Genomic DNA, 22096 nt, shown 5'->3' on the forward strand with positions numbered 1-22096 from the left:
TTGGCCCACACAATGGACCAGGAGGACTCCCAGAGGACTGCTCAGGAACCCACCACCACAGACCCCTCGGGGCTCATCTCAGCCAATAATAAAAATTAGCAATAAGAAACTTTGGTATATCTACACAATGGTATATTATGCAGCTGTTAGAAAAGATAAAATCGTGAAATTTGCATATAAGTGGATGGGCATGGAGAGTATCACACTAAGTGAAATGAGTCAGAGAGAGAAAGAGGGAGAGATTGCACTCATTTGTGGAATATAAACTAACAGAATGGGGAGACTAACACCCAAGGATAATAGAGATAACAGCCAGGAGGATCATTCCACAGCTTGGAAGCTGGCCTCACATGCTGGGGGAAAACGTAGCTGAGACAGAGAAGGGACCACTGAGTGAATGATGCTTGAAGGGCTCACTCAGGATGGAGATGCATACTGAAAGTAGACTATGGACCAAACATGATGGCCACTTACTACCCGTATTGCAAACCATAACACCCAAAAGGAGAGAGAGAGTAAGAAGGAATGTGTCTGCCACAGAGGCAGGGGGTGGGAAGGGGGGGTGGGAAGGGATGGGGTGGCGGGAGAGACACTGGGAAACATTGGTGATGGAGAATGGTCACTGTTGGAGGGATGGGTACTCTATCATTATATGATTGAAAAGTAACCATGAAGGTTTGTAAGTCTGTAATTGTATCTCATGGTGATTCATTTAAAAAGAAAAAGAAAAAAAGAGCAACAGACTTCACTGCACCTGTAGCCCTCTGTCTCTCAGCCAGAACCACTACAGCAATGACACTCACCTTTTAGATATTGCTTTACACTTCATAGGGTTGATGTCTATAAGCTTACAATCTCCTTGAGGGCTGGAGACAGCTCAGCAGGCCGGAGCGGGCACTGCAGGGCCTGGGGCAAAGTTAGGCTCCCAGCTCACCTGACATCTCCTAGAAGTCACCCCACAACAGCAAGCTGGGTGCAGCCTTGAGCACCACTGGGCGTGGACAAAAAATTCCCCAAATACATTACATGAAAAAATACATTACCCCAAATTTATTTCACCAAGCCAACAAAAGACCTAGAACATACGTCATTTCATCAATTCATCTATCAAAAGAATGAATGACACACTTCTAAGTGCTGAGGAAAGGGTGAAAGAGATGCACATATAATTCACCATATCAATGTAACAACTACAAAGGGGTGGGTGAAATGGGATCTTTTGCTTTGAACAATGAGGTCAATTTCTGATTATATTTTCTTAAACATTCTTGTGGCGTTGGTTTTATACACACACAAAGATGAAAATTTCATCTCAGAACACCTACTAATTGTGCCAACTAGTTATAATCAATTATTTGCCAAGGTTTTATTTATTTGGGAGATGAAAGCAGCTCATATTTCTTTAGTGATATTACACAGAATAAAAGGAATTTAGCAACAATATGAAATATAATAAAGAATTTTTGATTGTTCCTTCTTAAAGTACTTATGACTACTATAACGAAGTTTTATGTCAGTATGAGAGATATAGGATGACCAGTTTAGATTTTAAAAACTCATTACTTTTTAATCTTAGTTATGGCCTGTTTCTAATACCAAAACTAAAACTTTGGTGCAGTTATTTGATTTGTAACATAGTGCCAGGAAGTAAAAGTGGGGCAGGGAGCGGAGTGAGACAGACAAGAAGAAAAAGCCTAACTGGGAATATGTTATCAAGGATTCTGTGTGAACAACAAGTCATATTCCAGAATATTCCTTGGTTCCACCCAGAGTCTTGAGGAGCATAAGGAACATCTTTCAATTGTTCAACCTTTCAGGAATTATGGAGTTGGACTGTCCATCGTTTGTTAGGTGAAAGGTGGTTCAATGACATTGTGCTGGGAATCATCTGGTGTGTATTGGAGGCTGGGCTTTGTCAAAGGAAGGTGGGCTACAGCCTGTCAGCCACCACAACAGCTACAATATGAGGGAGCCATTGGGGACCACCATGCCTCCCCCCAAATGTCATTAAGCAGCACAGGACTGCAATGAGCAATGACTATTTTTATTGAACAATTGCAGATGATGACTGCAAACCAAGCCAACTTAGAAAGCACACACACACAACACGCTCTGGCAAAGGGACTTCTCTGTTATTAATTAAGTACAGGCAGAATCATGCCAAACCGTGCCACGTTTCACAAAACTTTTTCCAATTTTGTGGAAAGAGAGCGGGACTTTCTTCAGCTGCAGAGAAGAATGGAGAGCTTCCTGCTCCTGCATTTACTCTTTGCAACATTTTCTTCAGCATTTCCTACAGACCGGAAGGTGGAGGAGGAGGAAAATGCAAGGTTTGCTCAGGTACGGTCAATAAATATTATTAACAACTATCAGTAAATGGTTGATTGTGTTAATTGCTTCGGGGCCTGAAAAGACAGAAAACCTTTGAATTCTTGATTTCCTTGAGAGAAAGGGCTGTCTCCCACTTCCTGTGTGAACTATGTGGAGAATGTCCTGAGGAACTTCCTGAGGAACTGTGAGGGGTGAAGAATGAGGGAAAGGTAGCAAAATAGACAACCTTAAGCAATGGTTACGTGAAGAGATAGTGCAGAGAGAACAGAGATCTCTGGCACCCCAACAAGAAACAACCACAAGATGGAAACTGTGGAATAATTTAACACATAGAAGCAGTTAGATTCTTTCCTGTGGAGTTTGGAGCTTAATGGGTGGTGTGACTTGGCCAATTCTGGGCACGGACAGCTCCTCATGTGAAAGTGAAGAGTGAAAACTGAAAATAGTGAGCGATTCTTCTGTTTCCCTCCTTTCTTCTTTCCTTCTTGTCCCTTTCTGTACCCTCATTACTTATTTCTTTTTTTTTACCCCTACTGCCCAAAGAATTAAGACAATTTTGTTTTCTCCTGATATATGGAGATTTGCTTTCCTTTAATCTATGGCTTTTTTTTCAATTTGGGCCACACCCAGCAATGTTCAGGACTTACTCCTGGCTCTGTGCTCAGGGCTCACTCCTGGCAGGACTCAGGGAACCATATGAAGATGAACTTGGGTCAGCCGCATACAAGGCAAAAGCCCTACCCACTGCTCTATCCTTTCAGCTGCCGTCTGCAACTTTTGACTTGGGGCAGGAACACATTAACACAGGAGCACCCAGCAGTGCTCAGAACCCACTATTAAGGGCTCTCAGGGGATCATAGAAGGTGCTCAGATGACCTATTTGGGTGCTGAGGATGAATCAGGGTCAGCCACATGCAAGGCAAGTACCGCCTCCCCCTTTCTGTCCCTCTGCCCCTTTTAAAATATTTTTAATTTTATTATTTTTTATTTTATTAATTTTTTATTTTAATTTTATTTATTTATTGAATCACCGTGAGATACAGTTACAGGCTTTCATGTGTGAGTTTCAATCATACAATGATCAAACACCCATCCCTCCACCAGTACACATTCTCCACCACCAATGTCCCCAGTATACGCCCCCCTTTCCAGCCCTCCCCAGCCTCCATGACAGACAATTCCCCCATACTCTCTACTTTGGGGCATTATGGTTTGCAATACAGATACTGAGAGGTTATCATGTTTGGTCCTTTATCTACTTTCAGAACACATCTCCCACCCCCAACGACTCCTCCAGCCATCATTATCTTAGTGATCCCTTCTCTATTCCAGCAGCATTCTCCCCCAGCTCATGAGGCAGTCTTCCAACTATATCCCTTCCCCCATTTGTCAGGCATATCTGAACCGGTTCTACCGTCTTGAGTTAGAAGAGAGTCGTCTTGTTCAGAGCAAGAACAGGAGTGTCACAGATGGCAAAATTCGGGAAATGCAAGCATTCTTCGGCCTGACAGTGACTGGAAAACTGGACCCGAGCACTCTTGAGGTCATGAAGACCCCCAGGTGTGGGGTGCCTGACGTGGGCCACTATGGCTACACTCTCCCTGGTTGGAGAAAATACAACCTCACTTACAGGTAATGCTTCCGCTGATCTATTTCCCCGAATCCAAGCACAAATGTTACATCCAAGGAACAAACCGATCCCAGTTTGCTTCACCAAGTACTTCCCATGAACCCGGCACTTTGTGGGTCTCATGTATTCTTCCTTCCTGAGAATTTGTGACAGGAGGTGTCACTGTTCTTCTGTCGTAAACAGAGAGAAGTGGAGACAAATGTTTGTGCACCACCGTCGGGGTTACACAGCTCCCTCAGTAGGCTCAGTCTGGCTCACATGCTCTGGGCTCTGCTCTCTGCATGGAAGAGATGCAGATGCAGAACCAGAATGAGTGCAAGGGAAATGGGAAAGACTGAGAGGAGCCCACCCAGTCCTATCAGGGAAATGGGGGTCAGAGGGATCGCGAGCATCCGAGTTTTCTCCTCTCCATCCAAGGAAAGGCTGGGCTCACGAGCAGGGGGAGAAGCACGCGAGATGACCCCCCCCCAACCCAAGCTGGGACCAGCAGCCTGAGGGCCCTCCTGCTGTATGATAAGTTTCCTTCTTATCAAGGTGCAGAAAACTGCCCGAAAGTTAATATGCCGTATGACTGATCAGACAGATCAGTGTATTTGGTATATTGTCTGAGCAGGCCTGTACAACCAGTACCTGACATATTTTTGTCTGCTTTTAAGAATCATAAACTATACTCCAGACATGGCACACGCTGATGTGGATGAGGCGATCCAGAAAGGCCTCGAAGTGTGGAGCAAAGTCTCTCCACTAACATTTACCAGGATCTCCCAGGGAATTGCGGATATCATGGTCGCCTTCAGGACTCGAGGTAAGGTTTCCTGCTGGGGAGGTCCGGTCACCTCCTGGGCCCAGCCCCACCCCTGGGATTTGTGTTTCAGTCCACGGCCAGTGTCCTCGATTTTTTGACGGCCCCCTGGGAGTCCTTGGTCACGCCTTTCCTCCTGGTCTGGGTCTGGGCGGAGACACTCACTTCGATGAGGATGAAAACTGGACCAAGGATACAACAGGTAAACCCCATTTTCTTTCTTTTTTGTATATATTTTTTATTTTTATTTTTTTAAATTTTATTGAATTACCATGAGATAGTTACAAGCTTTCATGTTTGAATTACAATCTCACAATGATCAAACACCCATCCCTCCAAAAGTGCACCAATTCCCCACCACCAATATCCCCGGTATACCCCCCCTTTCCCACCCTCCCCCTGCCTCTATGGCAGACAATATTCCCCATATTCTCTCTCTACTTTGGGACATTATGGCTTGCAACACAGACACTGAGAGGTCATCATGTTTGATCCATTATCTACTTTCAGCATGCATCTCCCATCTTAACTGGTTCCTCCAGCCATCATTTTCTTAGTGATCCCTTCTCTATTCCATCTGCCTTCTCTTCACTGCTCATGAAGCAGTCTTCCAGCCATGGGGCAATCCCCCTGGCCCTTGTATCTACTGTCCTTGGGTGTCAGCCTCATGTGGTGTTATTTTATACTCCCCAAATGAGTGCAGTCTCTCTCTGTCTGTCCCTCTCTTTCTGACTCATTTCACTTAGCATGATATTCTCCATGTTCATCCATTTATAAGCAAATTTCATGACTTCATCTCTCCTAACAGCTGCATAGTATCCCATTGTGGAGATGTAGCAAAGTTTCCTTAATCAGTCATCTGTCTTAGGGCACTCGGGTTGTTTCCATATTTTAAGCCCCGTTTTCTTTAGGAACCAAATTTAATATTCTGAAGAAACCCTGAAAATAGCAGCTTAGCAACTAGTTGCTTTTGCTTTCCAATTTTCTCTACAACATTCTGTGTTTTATGTTTTCCACGGTGACTTTAATGAAAGCACTCAATATCTATTCAAACTACTATGCTGTATAATTCAGATCACTTCCCCTAATGCCCTCAGAGTTGCTCATCTGCTATGATTGAGAGGGCAGGCTGGCCACACCAAAAACAGGTGACTTTTCAAAAACTACAAACATTCATTTTTGAGACACCCATTTTTCTCATCTGTTTATTCTGGGGAACAAATATAAATTATTAGTGTTCACATATTTGTCAGAAAAAAATGATGGCGCATGTACTATAAGAATTATTGCAAGTCTCCTATTCTTTTTCCTTAATTCCTTATCTCAGATGCAAACATTTTCCTTTTGATAGTCTCATGTACTCACGGTATCCCTGTCTTTTGCTAAGGATTCAACTTATTTCTTGTGGCTGCCCATGAATTTGGCCATTCTCTGGGGCTCTCTCACTCTAACGACCAAACAGCCCTGATGTTCCCCAATTATGTCTCCCTGGATCCCAGCAAAAACCCACTTTCTCAAGATGATATCAAAGGAATCCAATCTATCTATGGTGAGCAACTTTATAAATCCTTTTTGTTTTTGTTTTTATTTGGGGGCCACATCTGGCAGTGCTCAGGACTCACTCCTGGCTCTGTGCGCAGGGATCACTCCTGTTGGTGCTCAGGGGACCATATGGGGGGGGGGGGGGGGGCAGGAATCAAACCTATGTTGGCTGTGTGCAAGGCAAGCACCCTCCCCTCGGTACTATCTCTCCAGACATGCAACTGCATAAATTTAAACATATAAATAACAGAAAGATTTCCAGGAAGTTGAGAAGAGCACTTTGGGAAATAATTATGAAGCAAATATTCAGTTGGGTAAGATGTTCCTGCCGGTGCATTTCCACATGTCCTCCCCACTCATTGTGGTGTTTCTGTTCTCATCAAAGGCCTGCCTGAGGTACCTGTGAAGCCAAGGAAACACACTGTTCCCCAGGCCTGTGACCCTGACTTGACTTTTGATGCTATCACTACTTTTCGCAGAGAAGTCATGTTCTTTAAAGGCAGGTAAATGCACTCCCTAAACAACTCAGCTTCCTACGAAGATTCATCTTTGCTAGAGATTCAAGAAAAGTGAGGGAGCCATGGGGTAGAGAGAGAAACACATCTGCTTCCATTTTATAGCTACCTATGTTGGACTGTTTTACTATTTGCATACATATTTACATATATATTTGCTTGTTTGATTTTCTAGTTAATTTCAACATTGTAAACAGTTTTAAAAATGTGTAGTGTCATAAAATGAATCAGAGTGTATTTTCTGTAAATTTCTTAGCTAACATTATACACCAATCCTCTTACTGATTTTTTTTGGAGCTGACTTACACCATTTCATGAGACAATGGTTAGTTGCGGGAATTCTGTATAATAGCTCATATCACTTTTGCCTCTGGAAACTGGCAACGTTATAAGCCTTTACACCCCAGAAAGCAGAAGATGATGAAGGTTACAGCTTCTTTCTACCTGAAGAGCAGCTACAAATGCATATCAGCAGACCATCTCTTAACAATGAATCAGTGAAGTATAAACTATAGTAAAAAATATCAAATCTCACTATGTAGAACTTATTGGAATTAAATGACTACAAAGAATCTCGGTTATACATCTCAAGACCACATTTTTCAAAGAAAAACATTAGAACACACATGATCTGACAGTAAAAGGGCAAAAATCAGACTCCTTCCATTCACAACTTGATAATACTGTAGTGATTTGCTGTCACTATCAAGCTCCAAACAGCAGATGCTTAGACCATTTGTCAGACACAGAGAAAGGCTGGCATCCGGGAAGGGAAGAGGTATATGAGTACTTTTCAAGTCTCATGCAGAGACGAAGGACTTTACAGCCAGACAGAAAAGTCCAAAGGAATATTTTGATATGCCAATAAGAGTATTTCTTCAATCTAGTGTATACCAAGCACCAAAATTCTTTGAATGTTTGATGTTGCCTTATAATATCAGGTGTTATTGATTTGGGAAAATATAAAGCCGCCCAACACTCAGAATTATAAGATTTTTAGTGGCAGTTTAGTTACCAAGAGACCAGAGACCAGCCACCAAGACAGGTCTGGCCTTCTGATAGTGCAAGGTTAGAACTAAACTCACAACTAAACTTGCTGCAGAAACTTGTGCCAATACTCTAAGTTATTTGAGGAAAGATACAAACCAATTAGAGGAAAGAGGGAAAACCTAAACCTACAATATTTTCATTGAAATACATACAGGCTGTATGTGTCAAGTGGATTTCTTTGTTTGCTAATTCAGGCACCTCTGGAGGATATATCTCGATATCACTGATGTTGAATTTGAATTAATCTCTTCATTCTGGCCATCTCTGCCAAATGACATTCAAGCTGCATATGAGAACCCCAAAGATAAGATTCTGGTTTTTAAAGGTAACTTGGTCCATCGTGATTTTCTTCTTCCTCAGGATCCCCTTACTGGTCAGGGAGATATTCATGCAAGAGTCTGGTGCATCAGCTAAACATGTGGCATCTTTGCCCCACCTTAGGCTCCTGCCACCAAGAATAACTACCCAGAACTTTTTCTGGCTAAGATGATAAACACCATCCAGATTACACAAAACCTTTTTTTTAAAACTATGCAATAGAAGAAAACAGTCTTTTTTACTTGCCAAATAAAAGCTATGTTGTATCTCCTGTATATACCTTTTTGACCAGGCTTCTAGGTTTGGCAAATAAGAACAGGATGTTTTGGCCAGGGGACGGGTGGGGGTGCCGTGGAATAAGGTGGCAGGATCCGGAGCTAGAGGAGAAGCCAGGTAACTGCAAAACAATGCTCTCAGGAGACCCTATGTGACATGATGCCTTCATGAAACTTAATTTTAAAAGCAGGATGCTTTGAATTTCACGTACACAAGTAATGTTTAGTATTTGCATGCCCCTTATGATATTATATACACATGTATTGCAAAATTAATTGTTTATTGGAAATTCATTTCATGGATGTACTCAACTTAATTTAGTTACTTGTGTTCTTCACTACAGGTATGAGGCCTTTTGACTGCTGTTCAGGGGGTCACAGGGGACCCCTCCCCAATGGTCAGTCAGATTCTTAGCTAACTGAGCCTAGGATGCAAGGAAAGGTCCAAGATCCTGCATTACTCAGGTCCTGTGGAGCAGGCGATCATATGGGCCATGGCGGAGGTGCTGGGGGCCTCTGGCCACACTCTGTGATGCTGGGGTGCCTCCAGGGTTACACCTGGGAATTCTCTAGGGATAATGTGGTGGCAGGTATCAAACCTGGGTTGAGAGCATGCTAGACAGACCCTAACCACCTATTTCCTTGTGTTTTATGTGTCATAAATAAACTTGAATCAAAGCTAGAAAAGCTACCAATGGGGCCAGAGCAATAGTACAGTGGGTAAAGCACATGCCTTGCACGTGGTCGACCGGGTTCCATCCCCAGCATCCCAAATGGTACCCCGAGCAACACCAGGAATAACTCCTAAGTGCAGAGCCTGGAGGAACCCCTGAGCATCACCGGGTGTGACCCAAAAAAAGAAAAAAAGAAAAAAAAAGATAAGCTACCAATGCCATAGCACTGATATGGAGAAGTACACTACTAGAGAAGTATGTTATTACAGGTATATATTATTTTGTTATGTTAACAATTTAAGCATCCAAAGGGCATGTTGAGAATAAGTAGACATCAGATTACCAACTCTCCAAACCCTGAAGCTGAGAACACAACATCTCATTATTTCATACTTCTCAAAATATCTGTTTCTCCTCTCAGACCTCGAGCAGAAGATAACCACCTTTTCACGTCTTAGATGCTGCCTTCTGGATGATCAGAGGCTATGCTGTTTTGCCGGATTATCCCAAATCCATCTATACACTCGGCTTTCCAAAATATGTGAAGAAAGTTGATGCAGTTCTCTGTGATCACAGCACTAAAAAAACCTACTTTTTCGTGGGCATATGGTTCTGGAGGTAAGTTTATATACAATTGGCCTCTTTATTTTACTGTGGTGAAAAATCAACACCTAACATCACTTTAAGAGACAAAAATTAAAGTAACTTAACATCTTCTTAAAGCAAATTTTGTTGGGGGAATCATGAGTAGATGACATTCACTATATCAAAGAACATTCCGATGAATACAAAGATCTATTTCCAACTTTAAAAAATAAAGACAAAATAATAAAATAAATACCAACCAAATTGTTGATTTCAGAAAAAATCTATAAAAGCACCAAGCTTTGATGCCAAAGAGGTAGTACAGGAGGCAGGGCACTTGTCTTGCATGTGGCGGGCCCAGGTTCGATTCTGGCATCATATAGTAACCCAACTCCGCCAAAGTGATTTCTAAATGTAGTCAGGTATGGTCCCATAAGCACTGTCACGTGTGGCCCCAAAACAAAACAAAGCACTGTAGCACTGTCCTCCCATTGTTCATCAATTTGTTCGAGTGGGCACCAGTAACGTCTCCATTGTGAGACTTGTTGTTACTGTTTTTTGGCATATCAAAATACACCATTGGGAGCTTGCCAGGCTCTGCCATGCGGGCGGGATACTCTCGGTAGCTTGCTGGACTCTCCAAGAGGGATGGAGGGATCAAACCCAGGTCAGCCGCATGCAAGGCAAATGCCCTACCCGCTGTGCTATTGCTCCAGCCCCAAAACAAAACAAAAGCACCTGACTTAGCCCCAACTTGAACAGTCCTTAGAACATCACCAATATGACAAATTACATGGCAGGTTTCTCTCATAGTTTCTTGCTTTCAATACACTATAGAAAAATAGTTGCTGTACTTCAAATCATTGGTCCAATTAGGTCTCCTCTGACAGAACTACTTTACTCCCCAGATAGTCTAACTCCTAGTTGGGCAGTAGAAGAATTGGGTTTCCCCAGAGACCCCCAGGAAACCTTTCCAACCCCCGTATCCAGGTATGACGAGGCGACCCAAACCATGGACAGGGGTTACCCACGGAGGGTGATCAAACACTTCCCAGGAATTGGTCTCCGGGTCGACGCTGCTTTTCACCACAAAGGTAATGCCAAAGCAAATCAGTTACTTGGAGGATTTTAATTACTACGAAATAAAATGAATCATAACTAATTTCATGTTGATGTAATTTTACTATTGTTGAGTAACATAAACACAAACTTCGGCCCTTTTGGCATTCTCACAAGCTGAATTATATTTTCTGTTATTCTAAATATATGGCAAAGGCAATAAAATCGGTCTTACTTATCACTGATCCAAAATACTCTCCAAAAGTCCCCCCCCCCGCCCCCCCGTGCAGCTTCCAGCATATGAACTGAGCAGGGATGTCCAAGATGCAATCACATCGCTGAGACTTGGAGTGTGAAATCTAAAATTCTACAGTATTTTTGAGTTAGGAGGGTAGGGAGCACAATCCACAAATCTATATATTATTAAATAACCTCCATCAACTTAGTGTCCTGTCAGCTGCTCTGTCTTCAAAAACTGCAGCCCAGACTATGGAGCTGGCAGGAATCTAAAATTGGTATCAAGTGCCACATCTTTTATTCCCTGAACTCAAACATGGAACCCCAGACCCTAAGGTAAGGTAAGGCAGAACAGTCACGGGGAAATGAGGGCACAGGCCCAGGTCACAGGCCCAGAGGACTCTTCTGAAGACCTAGTTTGAGAACCTCTGGCCTAAAACACAGCCTGGCTCAATAGGTATTAAGTCCCTTGAAATGTATGTTTGATACACTAGCCTCTTTCTTGGATTAATAAAAAGACTTTTTTTTATCTTGACAATAATAAAGAAGATAAGCCTACACCATACACATTTGTTTTCTCTATGCAGTGTTTAGTTCTTTTATTCTCTTCATAGATGTTTAAAGTATGAAATCATTGTACAGTAGTGAAAGATGACTAACTATAATTTCCTCTCTCTTTAGGATTCTTTTATTTCTTCTGCAAATCAAAGCAATTTGAATATGATCCCAAAGCAAAGAATGTTACCCGAGTAATGAAAACCAACACATGGTTTCGATGTAAAACCCCATTAAATGCATCTGATTTTTATATCAAGGAAAAAGTACATTCAGGAGGAATACAGATGTTTTGTAATAATTTAAACTTGTTTATTTTAAGTATTGGGTATGTACTGAAAAAAGTCTCCAGTAATCAGTAAATTTATATATGGAAGATGAAACCCAAGAAGCCTTATAATTTGAATATGCTTCAACATAGAACTGTGATTACATCAAGTTCTAATTGTCTCCTGGACAAAGATTCAGTAGTCTTTCCTGAGCTATCTGAGGTTGTTTTCACAGGAATTCCTTATGTATAACCAAAACTCTGACTTTTGTACTCTAAATCTGTTTTCTACTTTGTGGTTTGAAGGAGTAAGCCACATGTCTTAACTGAGAAATCTGAGATGATGATTATTAAAGCAATCCTTAGCATTCTGCTTTGTCTGGACCTCTGCGATCGGAGACAGCCAATGTAATACGTTCCTCACGCTTCCCTTCCGAAATGGTCTATACTCACTGAAAACTAGCACATAGTTGGCAGAACAAAATGTCACCTTTATTCCCCAGGAAACTTATTTGGGAGAATGTCTCTCTAGGCCAGCAAACTCTAGAATGCGATGGTCATCGACAGTTCCTGGGGAGAGCTGAAAAGCACCAAGACTGCACTGCAGAGAGCCCAGAAGAAAGGAACTAAGCGAGAGTGTTCCTGTCTGGCTTCTGTCCACACTTGCCATTCCTGTCAGTAACCCCAGCCCCAAAGACAGAAGGAGGTGCCGCAAGTACTCAGCCGATGCCCCGGAAGTGATTCCCCGGCAATGAAAGAGCCAGAAGAAGGTTAAGTCAAGTTGGATGCCCCTGAGAGGGCCTAGAAACTAGAGACTTCCTCCCTGGGCCTGAGATGCTCGACCCTGGGAGCCTGAGGCCAGGGCAGGAGGGAGGCTCTGTGTTCTCTACTATTCCATAGATTTGGTGAGCTTTAAGTTCTTACCATTAGGCTTTACTTTTACACTTTCAAAACTAAACGCTTGGAAAAATATTTATAGCCCCTGGCCCGGAGTGGGGGAGGATGCCAAGGAAACTTGATCCAGGCCAGGTGACAGAGGGGGCCAATGGCAACTAGTAGGAAACAGCAGAGAATGCCTCGGGAATGTCTGCAGATGGCTCCCCACTACACATTTTCCTTTCAGTTGGTATCCCCAACTCAGAGTTACTGACTGTTCGAAACAAAGCAAATATTAAGGACTACAGTTCAATACCTAATACGTAACAAATAGATAAGTCTTTGAAGTAAAAAAAAAAAAAAAGCATGCTGAGGCAATCAGATATCCATAAAGATGGGGCCGGGGTGGGACCTGACACTTTCCCCCACACTATTCATAAAAACTCACCAAGCATGAGCGTAAAGCTTGGAAAATTAATATTTTGAATTTTGATCTTGGATTATGCAAAGATTTTTTTTAGATAAGACAAAGCATGAACCATAAAAGAGAAATGAACTCAACTTTACCAATAAGACTCAAAACTTTTACTCTCCAAAACAACAATCTTTAGGGCAAAGGCCAGGATGGGAAGGCAGAGCACTTGCCTTGCTTCTGCCCAGCACTGGTGGCAGCAGCCCCCCAAATCTGTGTGTAGCTACACAGGTGCATATGTATCCATTCATTTACGGTATTGCAGCCACAAGCTGCAATAGAAAAGAAAATTTTTGTTTTGTTTTGTTTTGGGACCAACCCAGGTTCGATTTCTCTGTCCCTCTCGGAGAGCCCAACAAGCTACTGAAAGTATCTTGCCCCCACAGCAGACCCTGACAAGCTACCCATGGCATATTTGATATGGCCAAAAACAGTAACAAGTCTCACAATGGAGACGTTACTGGTGCCCGCTCGAGCAAATCGATGAGCAATGGGATGACAGTGACAGTGACAATGTTTTGGGGACATTACTGGTGCTTGCTCGAGCAAAATGATGAACAATGGGACAACAGTGCTACAGAGCAGTGCTACAGTGTTTTGGAGCCATGTCGAGCTGTGCTTAGGGCTTACTCCCAGCTCTATGCTCAGAAATGGTTTCTGACAGGACTTAAGGGAGCCATACCCCATAGGAAGGGGTCTGGGTGGGCGGCAAGCAACACAAGCACCCCCAAAAATATTTAAAGCTATATACCTAAAAAGGGAGTTGCAGCAGCTGGAGCAATAGTACAGTGGGTAAGGTACTTGCCTTGCCAAAGGCAATACAGGTCTGACCCCCAGAATCCTATATAGTCCCCCAAGTGACAGCAGAAGTGATGATCCTTGAGCACAGTCAGGCATGGTCCACCACAAAAAAAGAGTCCATCCAAAATATATAAAGACTTTTGTAGTCAAAACACAAGTACACAAACAGCTCAGTTTTATTAGTAGCCCAAATTTTGCTGTTTGAATGTTTTCTGAAAGGCACATGAAGATGTTATTATCTTAATAATTAGGAAAATTCAATTAAAACCACAGTGAGATATCACATAAATACAAAATAAAATATTAAAATTGAAAGACTATATTCCTGCTGCTGACAAGTGTAGTAACTGGAAGTCTATGAGGAACCTGGTGAGAATAAAAAAATGCGGGGCTGGAGTGATAGCACAGTGGGCAGGGCATTTGTCTTGCATGCGGCCGACCCAGGTTCGATTCCCAGCAACCCATATGGTCCTCTGAGCACCGTCAGGAGTAATTCTGAGTGTATGAGCCAGGAGTAACCCCTGTGCATCACCGGTGTGACCAAAAAAACAGGGGAAAAAAAAGAGAATAAAAAAATGCAACACGTTAGGAATCAGTTTAGCTGTTTCTTATAAAGCTTTACATCCAGTACGTGTAACTCAGTGACCCTACTCTTAAAATTTCATCCCCCCAAAATGAAAATATTTTCATAAAAATAATGGCATGTGGACATTAATAATGACTTTACTTATGAAAGCTAAGACCGGGGGTGGGGAAAAACAAATGTCTCTGAACTGCCGAGGTGAAAGACAAATTGCAACACACTCAGGCTAAAAGGGGAAAGCTAAAAGGGCCAGAGCACCGTGACACACAGTAGGAAGCCAGATGGGCAACTGCAGATCTCATAGAAATTGACACAGCAAAGTCAGTCACCAGTTATTAAGCACAAAAAAGGAGGGAGGGGCTGACCACAAACACACCTGTGTGATGGGAAGAGTCTTTCATTGTTGTTACTTGCTCACTTGTTTGCTTTTGGCCATACCTAGCAGTGCCGGGGGGGGGGGGGGGGGGGCACTCCCAGTAAGGCGTGGGGGACCCTGCAATGCAGCCCCACCCAGGAGTTAAATCCTGGGCTGCATGCAGAGCAAGCCCTTGGCCTGTTGAGCTCCCTCTTGTCCTGTGATGGAGAAGCTCTTTTAAGTTCCTGTATCACTGTATCACTGTCATCCCATTGTTCATTGATTTACTCGAGCGGGCACCAGTAAGGTCTCTATTCGTCCCAGCCCTGAGATTTTAACAGCCTCTCATTACTCATCTTTCCCAGTGATTGGAGGCTCTTTCAGGGTCAGGGGAATGAGACCTGTTATTGTTACTGTTTTGGTATATCAAATACACTACAGGAGCTTGCCAGGCTCTGCCGTGCAGGCAGGATACCCTCTGTAGCTTGCCAGGATCTCCAAGAGGTATATATATATATATATATATATATATATATATATATATATATGTGTGTGTGTGTGTGTGTGTGTGTGTGTGTGTGTGTGTGTGTGTATTTCCCTCTTTGATTTTATGGAAAATGGGTAGGGAGTGTCTTATGATGTGTTGCACAGCACTATTTTCAACAAAAATTAGGCATAGGAAAATCAGTCAGAAAAGAGAATTGTGTGTACAATAAAAATCAAGTTTTACAAGTGGCATGAATGGAAAAAATCTTTATCTTTTAAAATGAAGTGTTCAAATAAGTTCCTGTTAAAATACGTATTTTCCTATATAAGTATACAGCAGTAAAGCTGTATCTTTGTTTCACTGTCTGCTTTAGACATACTACCAGGCCCCCCATTTTCTCGAAGCAGGAGTTGCCCGATGTGTTTAATCTCCCACAGCAAAGTCCACTGCACCCAGCTTCAGAAAGAAGGCATTTGATTTCTATACCCTAGCTCAAGGGAGGGTGAGAGTAAGGACTCCGGAGCGAGACTGCTGGGGTGCATGGCCCAAGTTCCCCACTAATTAAACATAGAACTTGGGCAAGTTACCGACACACTTTGCACCTCAGTTTCTCCATTAGTTAAATGACTGTGGTAAGTTTCGGGCTCAGAGAGCTGCTCCAGACCTTCACAGTCACATGCAGCACACAGAGTCATACATGAGCTCCAAGTGCTTGGAGAGTGTGAGTCGGCACTACTACAAATAGCAAGTTGTGCATTTGTGTCCAAAAGCACGAACAATGGTTGGAATCTACCACAAGTGTGTAGGGGGCGAAGGATAGGTAATGATAGCGAAGGGACCAGTATGAAAATAATAGCTGGGAATGATGGACAAGAACTGTGTTGAAAGTAGATAAAGGGATACATATGATAATCTTTGAGAAAGAGAGAGAGAGAGAGAAGTGCTCGCCATAGAGGCAGGCTGGGCAGGGGGTGATGGGAGGGAAACTGGGGACACTGGTGCTGGGAGATGTGCACTGGTGGAGAGATGGTGTTGAAACACTGTATGACTGGAACCTAATTATGAACAGCTTTGTAGGGGTTGATGTCACAGAAATTCCATTTTTTAAAAAATCTATTTAAGAAAACCACACAAACAAGTAGAAAAACTAGGAGAGAAGCTAAATTTCTAGAAATTGGAATAAAATGTGGCCTGATTCTTCCCTGGTTGTACACTATACGCAGTGGGACCAAATGAAGTGAGGTAGCCAATTGGGCCCCAGTCTTCTTCATCCCTTTTGGTCTTCTGAAGGGCTATGGAGTGGGTCTTGAGGGAAAGACACAGCATCCAAAGCAAGCATGAACGAGACTACTTTATTCCACTTGGAGAACTGAGCAGCCGCGGTGTCGTGGAAAGGGACTCACACCCAGAAATTGCATTTCCACTTCCTCTTGCCCGGGGACACAGAGGGACAGGCTTCAGCACCTTCCTATTGTTCATCCGGGCGGAGTCTTCTAAGACACTCACTCAAGTGAATCATTTGTTCTAGAAGAAAATGTATAATTTTTCACCACCGGGTGTGGCCCTTTAAAGTAACTAATTTTTTGTTTGTTTTTTTTTAGTGTCTCTTTTTCATCTTTCTAAACTTTTTAAATTGAGGCTCTGTGATTTACAGTACTGTTAACGATGGTTTTCCACGTACATAATTGCAACACCAATCCCCTCCCCAGTGTCCCCACCTCTCTCCCCCAGGGACCCCGATACCTCTCTTTTACACCCCGCACCACCACCAATTCAGTTGTATGTATCAGTTCTCTAGTTATTAAATATGTGGTTTTAGGTTGAAGTTTAATCCCTTATCTTTTTCCAGGTATACAGAATTTTCAAAATAGTTTATGTATCTTCAGCATAAATGATCACAAATACCATACATTTTAATTTATAAATTCACTCACTAACTGAGATGCCACTATCTGAGATTTCCATAGGAAATAAAAATCCAGTTATTCTTGTTAGGAATCACTTAGAATCTTATTTCTAAGAAAGAAAGAAAATTTAAACCAAATGAACAACAACATTTTGGAGAACTTACAGTAGAATGTTTTCAGAACAAAAAACTTTCTACCGAAACTCCATCATTTCTTTTCTACTTCTGGCTAAATAGTCAGATTGCATAGGTTGTCAAGCCAAGCTCAATCTGATTTTAATCTTGAGAAGCCTCAGGAAATCTGATACCAGGAATCAAAAGAACCATACAAAAAAGTGCATTATAAAACATAAGATTCTTCCCATGAAAATGACACATTATTGGGAGAGCTTCCTGTCAGATTTCTCCTATGATGCATCTATTGGTTTCCAAATTGGGCTTCTGTTGGCCTTGGCATTTATCGGTCTCATTCATTCATTAGGCAGCAATCCAATGCCCACTGGATGTCACAGGAACTAGGGGCTGGAGAAGCAGGAGGGTGGGCAGGGGGGCAGTTAAGGTGCTTGCCTTGCGTCCTTCAACCCCAGTTTCAACCCCCTGGCACCATATAGGGTCCCCTAAGCATGGCCAGGTGGCACTCCTGAGCAGTCAGGGAATAGCTACTGAGCACCCCCGGGGTGTGGCCCCAAACCCCTGGCTCCTCAGAAAAAAAATGAAGTGACAGAAAATTCGACAAATATGTACTGAGAGCTTACTATGTGCCAGGCACTGTTTTTAAAAGCCAGGGCCACAGTGGAGATTGGCCTCTGCGAATCCTGCAAATGAAGATGTGTAAACATTTGAAACAATGATTAAAGAAAAAAAAAAACGCCAGAGCAGAGCTGGCTGCCTCTGTGAAGAGTGTTCATGCCCATTGTTCCACCACAGCCTGGAGGGTACTGCCCCCTGCAGGTGCCACAAGCCTCCGAGCCAGCCTGGGCCTGGTGAGTTCATTCAATTACCCAGTCACTGTGAGAGAGGAAGAAGCCACCACACCCCCCTCTCCGTGGAGGCTTCTTACAAATGAAGGCATGAGTGTGAGAGGACACTCGTCTTGGCCTAAGTCACTTGGCAGACACCAAGGTCCAATTCCCGTCTCATATATTCCTATTTTCCATCTTTACAATTATCACACATTTTGTTTCAAATCTTATACTCATCACCACACCAAACACTCGGCTCCTCGTGCATTGATTTATCTCCCTGTAAGGACTTGATCTTGCTCACCCCCTGTATCTTCGGCATCTCCCAGCTTTTTGAATGTTCTGTCTGTCTTAGATATTAGCCCAATACCTGATGTGTTCTATGCAATTTTTTTTTTTTTGCCCTGCATCCTGGTCCTTCTGCAATAAGTTTCACCCAAGTTCATGATTGCTGTGGTTTGTTTTCCCAACGTATGTGGTGAAAAGGCAAAAGAAACGCGCTCAACCACACACCCGAAGTAACACTGGAGAGCAACGAGGCTCACCCCACCCGTGCTCATTTTGCATCTTAGCGTCTCCTCCAGAAAATGGATCCATCAGCACCAGGATTTTCTTTCTTGCCTGGCAGAGTTCTCTTGAGATATGTAGACACGGATGTGAATAGTGAAATTCGGACTTGAGATCTTCACCATAGCTGCCGTTTATGTTGTTATGGGAGAACAACTTGCAAGCCAGTATTTTTGGTTGTTTTTATTCCTGGGGAATAATCAGAGAGCTCCAGGCGAAGAGGAGGGGGAGAGAGGAGCTTCTCTCAGCTGTGAGGATGGCCATTCCCAGTGGGGTGAGCCTCATTCCTCTCCTGTGTTACTTGGTGTATGCTGCCAGCTTGCTCCATGGAGAATGGACCGTGTTTCTTTTTGTTGTTGTTGTTGTTGTTGTTATTATTACTTTGTAATAAAATAATTTTATACATAATTTTAGTATGAACCTCACCACAACTTCATTGGATTATTAGGAACTGAGCAATGTGCATTTATAGTATTAACAAAAGAAAAGGACCTCACAGTGCAAAGACCAAGCATTTTAATACTTTTTTAATGACTCGCCGTGAGATACTGTTACAGACTTACAAGCTTTCATGATTGCGCTTCAGTCATACAATGATTGAGTACCCATCCCTCCACCAGCGCCCATTCTCCATCACCAATGTTCCCAGTATCCCTCCCGCCATCCCCCACCTCCTGCCTCTGTGGCAGACTCATTTACTCTCTCTCTCTCTCTCTCTCTCTCTCTCTCTCTCTCTCTCTCTCTCTCTCTCTCTCTCCTTTTGGGTGTTATGGTTTGCAATACAGGGACTAAGAGGCCATCATATTTGGTCTATAGTCTACTTTCAGCCCACATCTCCCATCCTGAACAAGTCCTCTAAGCATCATTTACTTAGTGGTCCCTTCTCTATCCCAGCTGCCTTTTCCCCCAGCATGTGAGGCCGGCTTCCAAGCCATGGAGCGATCCTCCAGGCCCTTATCTCTATTCTCCTTTGGTGTTAGCCTCCCTTTATGTTACTTTATATTCCACAGGTCGGTAAAACCCTCCACAACATTGAAGCCATGTTTCTCTCTCTCTCTCTCTCTCTCTCTCTCTCTCTCTCTCTCTCTCTCTCTCTCTCATTAATGAATCACTGTGAGGTACAGTTACAAACTTATGAATTTTCATGTTTGCATTTGGTTTACATCCCTCCACCAGTGCCCATTCTCCCCCACCAATGTTTCCAGTATCCCTCCCACCACCCCCACCCCAACCCCCACCACCTCGACCTGCCTCTGCCCTTTTGTTCTCTCTCCTGTTGGGTGTTGTAGTCTGCAACAGAGATATTGAGTGGCCATCATGTTTGGTCTATAGTCTACTTTTGGTATGAAGCTTTCAACCTGAGTGGGTCCTCCCAAAATTCTCTACTAGGGGAAGCCGTGTTTCTTTTAAGGATGGAATTGGAGCACTTCTCATTGCCTACTGGGTCCTCTTTTCCACTTTGCCACTAGGTGGCGACTGTCCACCGAAACATTTGAGTCCAAAGAAGCCAAATGCCTGGACTTTGGCAGGTTGTAGATCTTACCCACACGGGGGCCCTTCAGAGAGCATGAGTTTCAAGAATTTTAAAGTCCAGGTCAGACAGATGTTCTAACCTTGGGTTTCTCCACAGTGAATAAGCCAGACACCATCCCCATCAACTACATACCACCAGCACCTGTGTTGCCATTCTTCTATCCTCTCTGGCGTGAGACAGCATCTCACTGTCATTCTGATCTGCGTTTCCCTGACAACAAGCAATGCTTAATGCTTTTTTTGTGTGCCTATGATTGGGATGTTTTCTTCATGGACATGTCTGTTCAGCGCCACTCCCCAATTTTTGACGGGGTTATTACATTTTTGTGGTTGTTGAGCTTTTTGAATGTTTTGTCTGTCTTGGATATTAGCCCAATACCTGATGTGTTCTTTGCAATTTTTTTTTACTCATGCAGTAATTTTAGTGAGAGTTTTGGTTTAAGGTTTGTGGAGTTTGTGGGGTTTGGGGGTTTGTTTTGTTTGTTTTGGGGGGGTTGTTTTGTTGGGGTTTTTTGGGGGGAGGACCATGGAAAAATTTTTCACCAAAATTTTTCTAAAATTTTCACCCAAAACATGAAGATATTAATTTTAAAAGGCAGATATCTGCACACCTCTATTCATGTAATGTTTGGTTCAATGGCCAGGGTAGGAAAACAACTCAGTGTCCAATGGATGAAGAAGCTGTGACCTGGCACCCACTGAGAGTCACCAGCAGCTTTGCCTGTGCCGTGGGTGAGATTCGGCGCCCACACCCAGTGGGGCCTTAGCTCACTGCACACTCTCCAGAGTGGACTGGGGAAACCAAGGTTCCTGGCACGTCAGAGTGCCCAAGAGCCACCTGCATCTCTCGCCTCGGGCTCCTCTCCTACCCACAGGACTCTGAGGTCCCTAGAGTCTTTCTCATCAGGATGTGCCATTTTCCCTTGACTGCATTGTTGTTGTTGTTGTTTTTCACAAAGATAATCCATAATGCTCAAAATACAATCAAAACATTACCGCATGGTTTTTCTTATTCCCGTCAATGCTGGTGAAAATCAGGCACGTTAAATGTTACTGTGTTAAAACAAAAGAGAGACAGCGGCTGGGGAGGTGAGTCAGCGGGCTGGAGCAGACGTCCTCATGCAGATCCTGGGACTCAATGGCCCAGAACCACAGCAGAGACCCACAGAACTGTGCCAGGACTAGTCTCTGTGTACAGTCAGGTGTGTGTGTCCCCCCCGCAAAAAAAATAAACTTACTAATAAAGAAATCTTAAAGTTTATTTCTTCCAGGGAGAAGTAGGCATCAATTACATGCTAATTTAAGGGATTGAAAATGTCTGTCTGAGGGCTGGAGCCATAGCACAGGGGGTAGGGCTTTTGCCTTGCACGCAGCCGACCCAAGTTTGATTCCCAGCATCCCATATAGTCCCCTGAGCACGGCCAGGAGTAATTCCTTAGTGCAAAGCCAGGAGTTGTAGGCAGCCACTTTACAAGTCTGGCTCTTATTTCCTAGTAAAATCAATCCTGGCTCTTCTGATAAAACAGAGGCTTGTAGCAAGGTTGCCACTATGGTCACCATTTGTTTCTCAATAGCCTATGCCCATAACAAAAGGACATGTCAATCTGCATTTGTATGTGGGTCCAGACACACATACCACACCATTTCCTCCCAGCAGAGAGGTATAAGTATTGTAACTGCCAGTAAAATAAACTCTCTCTCTTCCTCCTTCTT

The 22096-nt window shown here is 43.2% G+C and overlaps 1 protein-coding gene and 1 non-coding gene across 2 annotated transcripts; both read left to right on the forward strand.

Annotated features, from left to right (window-relative positions):
* The first annotated feature begins 2238 nt into the window (after positions 1-2238).
* On the forward strand, positions 2239-11935 carry MMP27 (matrix metallopeptidase 27). Its single transcript, XM_012931877.2, has 10 exons — positions 2239-2340; positions 3725-3963; positions 4618-4766; positions 4837-4965; positions 6151-6312; positions 6691-6808; positions 8065-8195; positions 9596-9755; positions 10713-10816; positions 11700-11935. The coding sequence occupies exons 1-10, from the start codon at positions 2239-2241 to the stop codon at positions 11933-11935; spliced, it is 1530 nt and encodes a 509-aa protein (XP_012787331.2).
* Positions 11936-21076: 9141 nt separating this feature from the next.
* Positions 21077-21202, forward strand: LOC129404108 (small nucleolar RNA ACA64). Its single transcript, XR_008629697.1, has one exon. It is a non-coding gene; the product is annotated as a small nucleolar RNA ACA64 (small nucleolar RNA).
* The last annotated feature ends 894 nt before the right edge of the window (positions 21203-22096 follow it).

The sequence above is a fragment of the Sorex araneus genome, chromosome 3 (genome assembly GCF_027595985.1).
Source record: "Sorex araneus isolate mSorAra2 chromosome 3, mSorAra2.pri, whole genome shotgun sequence".
NCBI classification, from domain to species: domain Eukaryota; kingdom Metazoa; phylum Chordata; class Mammalia; order Eulipotyphla; family Soricidae; genus Sorex; species Sorex araneus.